Below are 10,687 nucleotides of genomic sequence, written 5' to 3' on the forward strand. Positions count from 1 at the left end.
CAATTTGGGCTGGGAATCTAATAGGGTAGTGCTGAATACAAAGCATTAAAAATTGCTGCTTGGTCTAAGGAAGCCAGAGTCTTCTCTCTTTTTCAACTGGTGTAAATCCTGATTTAACCCCACCGATTTGGTTGGAGTCCTTCTAGTTTTACATCTGTATAATAGAGAACTCAAAGCACAGAAAAAGTAAAAAGCAGGGGTAGCTCACCATCAAATTGCGTTATAACAATAGACCTTGCTGATAAAGGCAGTAAACGGTTTGGGAGGGGTTAAAGTCATTAGGCACAGCACCATGTCAGATCACCGTACCAGAGAGACACCGTCCTCTTCCACTTGAGCTGTGTGGAGGAAGGGCAGAGGGTGTGCACGTGTGTGTGAGAGTACGTTGGTTTTAGAAAAACCTGTGGAAGATGGGTGTGGGGGAAGGATTAAAATAAATTGAATAATATTTGTAGAGCTGCTTGTTTAGATAAGAATATCCAAAGTGGATTGACCAGTGGTCTGATCAGACATGTAAATTCCACACTTTTCATAGAGTCTTCGCATTCTGAGCCATGGAAACGTTTGATGGTCGTCATGGATTAGAACTGCCATCAGAGAAGCCATGGTCACAGAGAGAGAGTCATTGTGGGAGGAAAATCCGGGAAACGAGCTCATATGCTAACAATCTGTTAATTAACTTTTCAGGAAACTACTTGGGATCATTACCAAAAAGGATGTATTAAAGCACATTGCTCAGATGGCTAATCAAGACCCAGATTCCATACTCTTCAATTAAAAACAGACTAATAAGTGTTGGTGTTTAACACAAAAATGAAACTTTATAAAAGACCGTGATCTTCTATTTTTATTAAGAAACTGGAGCTATCTTCAGAGTTTTCCTGTATGGAGCAGAAGATCATCATGTTTTTTCTACAAAATAACCAATTGCACTACGTAATCTGTGGAAATTAATCTTCTCTTTAGAAGAAAAGACTTTATTATAATGCTTTTGTGAAGTTGCATTGGAAAGATTCCATGAAGGAGTAAAAGCAAAATGCTACAGAATTAAATCTGTTCCCTTATTTTATTTGAACTTTGATAACTAATGTTGGGAGGGGAAGAAAAGACTATCTAGTTTTAAGTCTTCAAAAGCCATGGAGGAGAAGGATGACTTTTGCACATAGCACTAAGATGCCTGAGAATGAGATTATCATAACTAAGGGCCACAATTCCCAGACAGTTGCTTGGTGAAAACACAAATTTGATCCTTTTTTTAGGTTTCTAAAACAATCGGCAAAATGTAAAGGGGGCTTTTTGAGTTCTATATTTGAACCCAAGGTGAATCTACATATTCCTGCATGCAGTGTCCAGCTAAATGAGGACTTGTTTTGGAAGCTCTGCTTCTAATCAGAATGAAGCTTCATTTTAGTCTTCTCTGAATGTATTAAGTTACCCTCGTTAAAAGTACCCAAAGGGAGAACAGAAGGGCTCACTGGTTATATTCTTGCAACTCTCCCCTTGTTGGCTAAGACCAAGGATTTCTCCTTCTCTATAATGAGCAATGAAAGGGTTAAGACAGAATCCTAAGTTATTGCCCAAGTTTTGCTGCACTTCTTCCAAATGATCCCTGATCATGTTACAGATATTGCACAACTGACCTCTTTCTTAATCAGCAGTGTCTTTATGTTGAAGGGTATGTCTATTTTATTGGAGTTTCCAAGATCCATAATGTTTACATGTATGCATATTCTGTTCCCTTTTCCATGCCCTTTACTGTGCCGAACTCAGGATGGAATCCTGTCTCTGGGAATGAGTAACACTGCCACTTTATGCACATTCTCCATCTGCTGTCTGTTTTATTACCACCAACTATGCAATAAAAAACCCTTCCTGTTCACTCCAGCAGGATAATTTATAAACTGGAGGGTCCTTCCCAATTCTGTTTGTTCCAGATTCTAGCAAATTGAATTGGTGTCAATTAATGAGATCATTTGACCATTTACTGACGCTTTCCAAGTACTGAAATATAATCAGAAACCAGCCTATTCATTTTAGCACCCACCCCAGATCAATTTATAGACATGGCTAAGGATTAGCAATGGAATGCAGAGCTGCCATTTGCCTCTTACTCATCGATTTTAATTCAGGGAAGTGGCCAAAAGTTGACAGAGCGCCAAATACTTGACCAGTGCTTTTGGCAGTTCAACTATCAAGCTGCCTATGAGAAATGAGTAATGTTCTTAGTCTAGTTCCTGATGGACAATTATTGGGCCATTAAAACAGACATTACATGTAGCACAAATTGGCCATTTTTTTGGCAGTCTTGGCTGAGGACCTGGGGGACTGAACTCCCCTCATCCTTAGACGAGGTCCATTCAGAGTAGGAGGCAACGTGGGAAGTTTACACCATCTAGGTTGCCTTTGATAAACCTGTTCTATGGATAAATCGGACTTCCATGAGCACTAAAAGTTCACTCCTGTGTAAATGAACTAGTTTTTGTTTTAAGCACAAAACAAATGTTTTCAAAGCCTCTCCAGCAGTGGGCAGCTGTCACTGTTGTTCAGCATCCTAACAAACAAGACAACAGCAACTATTACTCGAATCATATTGAATAGGCGAAGTCAAGTCAGCCGACCAGAATGTTATCACCACATCAGTATCTTCTGCTTGGAAAATAAAAGCCTTGACTTTGTCTTCAGCATTTCCTGTTCAGTAGGAGAAAGCTGTTTGTTCCCTTTTTTACAGGAGGAGTGGAAAATGTTTTCAGTTCAGAACAAGTAGGTTTTAAATTGTTATCCTCAGCTCTATCAATGGGTTGCCCTTGAAGTCTTGGTTTACCCTTGAAAAAACTGTTTTGTCCTGTTTTCCAAGTGCTGTCCCTGATTCCTCAACAGACTAATGCTTTATGTGCCCAGTGTTTGTAAGGAACACCATGAAAAGCTATTTTTGGCTAAATTATAGCCAAAGCCTGCACCAAACAAACATCTATCTCAGCGAGTCATTTTGTGTACTCTATGCCGTATTCCGAATACAGAACTTTTCGAACTTTTCACACTTTTCACACTTCAGTTCCAGGAAGAGACAAATGGCTTTAAGTTCACATTTCTTGTAGTTGCCTTAGGTGTGGAAGACTCAGGCTCTCTAACATACACACCCCTTTGTCCTAATTTAGTCTCTTTGAGAGATGTTATCATTTGGACCACCATATTTAGAGAGGGTTTAAAATGGCTTGTAAGATTGCCCAGTCCTGTCAGTATGTTGCATTCAAATGGATTCACATGTTGGGTTCCCTGTGTCACATGGGGAAAGGAACTGCTGTTCAAGCACACTGTGGGCCGGGGGAGGAGATGGAAGACAAAAACAGCAGCGTGGAACATTGCAGTGGGCTAGTCCAGTATCACCCATGGCCTTGGCCCATGTTCCAAGGAGAAGGGGAACAGAGAGAATCTGATGCCCAAACTGCCATAAGCCATAGGCATATATACCTGTTGAGTTATGGATAAGTTATGGAGAGAAAAGGGTTTTGCTGGAATGCTGCTCCCTAAATAAAATTTACTGCACTGAAAGGCACTTGAGTTTAATGGCAGGAAATATCTGCCTGGCATCCATACAAGAACGAGGTGTGAGCCGACAGATTGTTAGAATCTTGCAGTGTTTCATCCACCTTATATGAGTTTACTTTGGATTTCAGACTGCAACAGCTGGCATCCAAAGGAAAGTTTGCTCACTGCATTATGCAGTAGATTCCTTTTGGTTCCTAAAGGCTAATGTGGTCTCCCAGTGCGAGTGGAGCAGCCTGAAATGCAGTTCTCTGCTGGAACCTCAATTCTGGGAGACCTTGCTTGATAAACATTCTATTGCTAGACCTGGGTGGTGGACAGTCTGTGGCATCGCAAAAGGAGTGGGAAAGATCTGGTTCTGTTGGCCTTAGATTAAGTTTGGTATTCCTCCCAAAATTCATGGGTCAGGTTATTTAGAGAGAGCAAATTATGTAGGAAGGTGGTGGTATGATGGACTTAAAGACAACTTTTGAAGAAAAGGAAAAGTGTTCCTTTTCTTTGCTGCTTTCTGATATAAAAAGACCTGAAAGATTTTTTTCAATAAAGAGGGTGTGTTCGATTTATCAATCTCCCTGTTTTGTGGGAGGAGTCCGGCAAGGGTTGGAGAACTGGTAAGAGACTAGAAATGAGTGAAGCATTAATAATTGAGAGGGGAAGGCTGTTCTTTAAAAATGTTTAACACCTCTGTCACGCACATTCCTGTCAAGCACTGGGATAAAAAGTTCTTTGTGCAAAGGGCAGTCCCTCTGCCCCTTTAATGGAAGGCTGAGAGAGCTCTAGTCCTCTAAAAATCCACTACCAAAAACAGGGAAGGAGGAAAAGACTTTATATTTCTAAGGTTAAAAAAAAATAACCAGAAACAATTTCTTAACTTTCCGGGCCTTCCCTCTCCCTTATAAGGAAGCAAGAAGAAGGTGGGGTGTGGAGAGGCAACATGATCTTTTTGCAGGATATCTTCAAGATGAACTGTGATGACTGAAACATGGAGGGTTCTTCTCCAACACGGTTGTTTTCTAGTCAGATGAGCTTCTGGCATACATTGGAGCAGCAAAAGGAACCTCAGTAACCGCCAACAGATGAGAGTGCCTGGAAATCATGTCTTAGCAGTTATGAATGAAAGAACAGGATCTTATGAGTAATGATCAGTTTCTCAAATGTTGCCTCCCTCTCTTGCCAAATACGCCACAGGCATGGTCAAGGAGACAACGGATTAGTACCAACTTTGTCTATAAATGATGAGCTGCAGCTAAAAGGGCACTGAATAAAGGATCGCCAACCAGAGAGTTGAGCCGTGTCTGCACAATGAAGCTGTACTCACTTAACATAAAGCCATTTCAAAATTAATTTAGGGCCATTCTTCCTGGTGAAACTTATCAGCAGAATTATACTGGTATGCCAGTATAATTGTGCTGATAAAATTCACCATGTAGACTAGACTACTATATCTGCCTGGGTGAACACTTATTCTAGAAAGTGGCCATTGTGGAGTTACGCCAGTTTAAATATAGTCACATAACTATACAGGTATAGTTCTGCCAATAAATTTCTCTTGCAAAATGCAGCAGATGTGTGTTCTGTGATTGGTGTTAAAAGGAGTAAGAAGAATGCACTAATGGATAGGGCATTGGGGAGCTCTATTCCCATCTCAGGCAACTTCCTTAATCAGCTTTAGGCCTCAATTCGCCAACTACAATGCGGAGAACCCTTCCCTGCCTCGCAGGGCTGGTGTATGAGGAAAACATAATACTCCATTAATGAGGGTGAGGTGCTCATACTATCATGATGAGCAGCATTTTAAAAGGGCACCATTGACCAATTGCAGGATGTTCATAACCCTTGTATACATTGATGCCCAGCCCACCACATCCATGCTGCCTACTCAAGAGGAGGTGACTGCCCTACTTCTGTACATATCCTGGATCCAGTCTGGCAAGAGGTGCTCATGTCAGACCTATCAGTGTGGGACTTGCATAAGTGGAAATTGTAAATAGGGGCTATGGTGTTAATTTATCCTTAATATTAATTCTTAATACTCAGGATAAAGACGAAATGTCCCTTGAATGTAATTCTCTAGCATGGGGTTTACAGCTTACTTTGGTAACATGGGTACTATGACTTTATAGGCTGCTTCCTACTCCAGTTTTGCACTTTTTAGATCTGTGCTCTTCAGGACAGGATATTGTCGTCATCTGTGTCTGTCTACCTTACTCTGAGCATTACTTCAATAGAAATCCTATACGCTGCCCTGGAATTGTCTGAATGAAACATTGCAGCATGATGAAATACCACTGCTCTCCTACCCAAGTTCCTCGTCTTTGAATTCTGTAGGGCTGTGCTCAGAACCTAAGGCAGGAAACTGATCAAGCTGCAGTGCTGAGGGAAGGCTGAGTTATAGAACTCTGCTTTGAGGCTGGGGAGCTCTGGTTTGTAGAGTTTAGGGGAAAGATCAGCAACTGTTTTTTCTTCCCTCTGGAAGAGCTCACCCTGGAGACCTCAAGGTTTGTGGCATCTTAAAGACACTCCCCTAGTACAGTAGCAGGTTTTGGGATTTTTTAGGTGGTAAGTAATAAGGATTGTGTGGATTTTGTTCCAGAAGAGGATAGAATGTGCTCTCATTGGGGATTTTTTGCAGGCCAGATTAAATGAAACTGGAAAGAAGGAGGGGTAGACGAAAGGGGCAGCACGGAGGGAGCCAAGTCTTCAGTGGTGTTAGCTGTCATCCTTCCTGTACCGCTGAAGGGAACATGCGGGGCCTAGTGCTGCAATGAGCAAGTGACTGGAACTGACCTTTGCTTCATATTAGGTTGCAGTATCTCTCCCCCATTGAACTGGAAGGGGAAACATTGGCCAATTAGTTGGGATGTTGATTGCCTTCTGAGTGGAGGTGCTAGGCTGGATTTAACCTGCTTCTGTGTTTTTCTCCTATCTGCACTACTTTTTTTATTGCTCCCTGTGGGACAGGAAGTATTTGGAAAGCCGGCAGCAGCAGCCCACGTGGAGTATGATGGCCACCAGATGGCAGTGCAGCCTGTGAAATGGGTAAGCGTTAGGCATAGAAATGAGAGGAAGAAGCAAGGGACATTGTTTATAGTGCGGAGATTGAGACTCACAGGACCAGATAAAAAGGGCAATTTGCACTTCGAACTGCTGCAGTATTATGAAAGCACTGAAGCATCTGCAATCCATTCCTGCTATCTGAACATGCCAGTGAACATCTTAATTAACAGGGGCGGAGAGCTTGCTGCAGCTGCCCCAATACTGGGGGTGGGTGTGTGTGTGTGTGTGGGGGTTGTCATTGAGTCTCTCAAGGAGTGCACACAATACCATACCACCCTGATTTCCCAGACACCAAGCAAGAGAGCATGGACCTCCTAAGGTTGCACTGTCAGATGCTCCACAGGATGAACCCTGAACATGAGCTCTGCTGAGCTCTTAGGGTTAGGGTGACCAGATAGCAACTGAAAAAACAGAACCAGAGGTGGGGGGTAATAAGCACGTATACAAGAAAAAGTCCCAAAAAAATGGGACTGTCCCTTTAAAAATGGGACATCTGGTCACCCTACTTAAGGTGAGATTCCACCCTATACACTGCTTTACACAGGCTCTGGCATAGGGAGCATGTGCAGGACAGGAGGGGACAGTCCTAGGAGACATTCTGGTTTGTGCTGCATGCTGGAGGCTGCTGTAACTTAGAGCATCTGTTTGAAGCTGCTCAGTAGCTTAGAATGTTTCGAATAAGCCTCAAGGAGTCTGGGTTAGTGGGCAGAGTGCAAGGCGCAAGATCCAATGCGATTTACCAGCCTATCGCCACATGTGTGGTGGTCAAGATATTGAAAAGTGGATGCCTCAAATTTTAGGTGCCCAATATGAGACCCCTATTAAGGGGTCTGACTCCAGATGGCAGTTTCAGGCCTCTTTACAGTGTCTAGAGTTAGGCACTCGAAATCCCTAATCTCACATTTACAAATCTTGCCCATAAAATACATACATTCACTGTTAAACTGCTTTAACTCTAACGTCCCTCGCAAAAAATCATTGTTGAGCCCATGGCAAGCATGCAAAGTTTAATAGCCAATGGAAAAATTGTGACCTCGTTATGAGCAACTGACCATCCCAGTCCATAACATGGATGGTAACAACAGTATATTATGTTATCACAGTCCAAGCCTTTACCAGTTATGAAGGAATGCATGAGCAAGGCCACAAGATCCTACGCATCTGAGCCAAATCACTAAATCTCCCTGAGGATACAGACTGCACAATAACTGCACTTTGGCTGACAGTGGCCATTAATCGTTAACTTTTGGCCAGAGGAATAGATACATTTTTGTTGGTTTTGTTTTTCAGCCTTGTTTGCAGAGTTGATAATGGCAGATGCAGCAGAAAACTAAAAGTTTTATAAGCAATATAAGCAGTCATGAATTGAAAATATGCTAGCATCGAATACATTTGAGAAGGGGCCAGAGCATGCACAGTGTGACTGTATAAGATCTCTCCTCTGGTGCTTTAAATAATAACTAGAAATTATCTGGTAAAGTCACAACCGCAGCAGCCTCAAATGGGACAATGCTTTCTGTAAGGTTTATTTACACTGCTCCAAGAAATTTCCTTGAGTGCTGATGTTTTTTCCATGTGGATTTCCTCCTTATCTGTAAAAAAGAAAAGGAGTACTTGTGGCACCTTAGAGACAACAAATTTATTTGAGCATAAGCTTTCGTGAGCTACAGCTCACTTCATCGGTTGCATCCGATGAAGTGAGCTGTAGCTCACGAAAGCTTATGCTCAAATAAATTTGTTAGTCTCTAAGGTCCCACAAGTACTCCTTTTCTTTTTTGCGAATACAGACTAACATGGCTGCTACTCTGAAACTCCTTATCTGTGTGAGCTTGCTTCATGTTTGGGACCTAAACCAGTTCAGTTTGGAAGGGAACTAAACGAAACAAAAGATCTGGCTGTTGAGATGATTGGTTAGAAAAATCACAAAAGGGTGGAAGGCTTTAGCTGGAGTATTTTTTTTTTTTTTTTTTTTTTCCTAGATAAAGCACAAGCTGGGCTGCAATGGCAGTTTGCCAGACAGCTAAGGGTGTTTGCCTGAGCTGCATATGTGCTAACACACCGTGATTTCCAAGTCAACAGAATCTCAAGGCAATGAAGATAAGACACTGTATTAGCAGCAGTAAAAGGAAAGGGGTTTGTTGAATGGGTTAAATGTTATGGGACCACAAGGATTAAAGTTAATCTGAATTTTTTCATCAGAGTCCATAGTTGAACCTCACCCCAGTTTCTTTTTATTTAAAAAAAAAAATTTCTCCCAAAATATCTTATGGGTGCCTTCTGACGCCTGGGGAATTGGTTCTTCTAAGTTCAGGGCATCTAAAATGAGACCGAATTAGAGAACTGAGAGGTTTGTGCTTTTGGAAGAACACCGTTTTAGGATTTTTGCTTACTTTGAATGTGTCTGACACTGCAAGTTTGTGCAATCCAGTTGTTCCCATTGAATTCTTCATGCTGTTGGCTGAATGGCTGAATTTAGAATAATTTGCAAGGAACTTCTGAGCCTGTAAAATGTCTGGTTCGGGCAGAGATTAGAAATGTCTGTTTAAACCTTTTGGAGCTCAGTAATCATCTCAGCTTTCACTTCAAACGGGAAGGTACGTTTCTAGCCCTTTCCATTTCTGAGAGACCTTTGAAATTAGGGGCTAGTGGTGTGGATCTATCACCAACCCAGTTTGCTGAAATTCACAGGTTATTCGTGGGCCTCCCATCTCTTCCCAAGCCCAGCTGTGCTGTTTTCTCTGCTGTCCAGAACTGTAGACAGGAAATCATTTTTAGTGCACAACTTTATTAACCCTACAAACATGAATAACACAGCACACCGCATGGCGTGTGTGTGTGTGTGTGTGTGTGTGTGTACTAACTAAACACATGCATACAGATACTGCTTTTCATATACACCTCTTGTAACATCTACTCCAGCTGGTGCCTTGGACTGAACAAATACTCAGTTAAATATACATAGAAATACAACAGACACTTTTATTGGGGCGACAGGAAACCTGATCAAAGCTTTGTTTTTAATAAAGCTTAAATAATAGGATCCACTTTTAAGTTGTGACCCTTTAAATTCCCATTCAGCCTTATTAGCCAACTGGATTATCTTCTAAGAAATGCAGAATTGCAGCATGGATGGAAATTAGACTGTCATTTGCACTTTCCCTGTGCAGCAATGGCTGGGACTCAGATAACCATCTAACTGCTGGGTCTATCTAAATTTTATTTAAATTCAGTATAAAGTGTTGCCAACTCTCACAATATTTCACGTTTTTACTTAAGGCCCCAGCATGTGGTTAAGGGACAATCTCAGCTTTCTTTTTTTTTATTTAAAAAAAAGGTTAATAGATTTCTTGGTTAAAGTGAAAAGCCTGAAAACAAGACCAATTAATTTCATGACTCAAATGAAAAACCAGATGGTTGCCAATAAGACTAGCTTGTATATAATACTTTTCATCTGTAGCTCTCAAAGCACTCTACAAAGATCGGTATAATTATCTCCATTTTATAGATGGGGAAACTGAGGCCACTCTAAATTTGGCTACACAATCCTAAGATTTTAAAAATTACATGATTTTTCGGGGTTTCACTCATGATCTTTGAAGACTTGGGGTTGGCAGTCCTGAATATATAATATCCGTGCTGTAATACCACTTTGACTATAAGCTTGCTCAAAGAGCTGGGTGTTTTGTTTTGTAGTTTTTTTTAATAAAGCTTAAATGTTGGAGTTAAGTTTTAAGTTGCAACCCTTTAAATTTCCATTCAGCCTTGTAAGATAACTGTATTATATATTAACAAACCAGAAATGCAGCATGGAAGGAAATGAAAGCTAAACCTTTAGCAAGTGGGGTCAGATGTGTGATGAGCTGCAACATGGTGGGTGCTGCTTGGCTGTTGGTGCCCTTTCTGTTGTGTTGGAAAATATAAGCTTGTCTGAGTTTGCTTTTAAAGTAGTGTTGTTAAAAAGTTCACCTGGTTTTACTGAAAAGTGGAAGTGACTGCCATCAAGTGCCATCTTTGATCTAAAGACCATCACACACCTACCTAAAGTGGATGGGTATGCAAAGCACCCTTCTTTCAGGCTAAATGGAAG

The 10,687-nt window shown here is 41.4% G+C and overlaps 1 protein-coding gene across 4 annotated transcripts in view; it reads left to right on the forward strand.

The window, feature by feature from the left end:
- LOC119861230 (H(+)/Cl(-) exchange transporter 5) overlaps positions 1 to 1,897 on the forward strand; it is an 87,718-nt gene extending 85,821 nt beyond the window's left edge. For all 4 annotated transcript variants that reach the window (XM_038416059.2, XM_038416060.2, XM_043492170.1 and 1 more), the window contains one exon: positions 688 to 1,897. In XM_038416059.2, the coding sequence (XP_038271987.1) occupies positions 688 to 778 (91 nt within the window). In that variant the 3' untranslated portion in view covers positions 779 to 1,897. The remainder of the gene's footprint in view (positions 1 to 687) is intronic.
- The last annotated feature ends 8,790 nt before the right edge of the window (positions 1,898 to 10,687 follow it).

Source organism: Dermochelys coriacea, chromosome 9, assembly GCF_009764565.3.
Source record: "Dermochelys coriacea isolate rDerCor1 chromosome 9, rDerCor1.pri.v4, whole genome shotgun sequence".
Classification (NCBI taxonomy): domain Eukaryota; kingdom Metazoa; phylum Chordata; order Testudines; family Dermochelyidae; genus Dermochelys; species Dermochelys coriacea.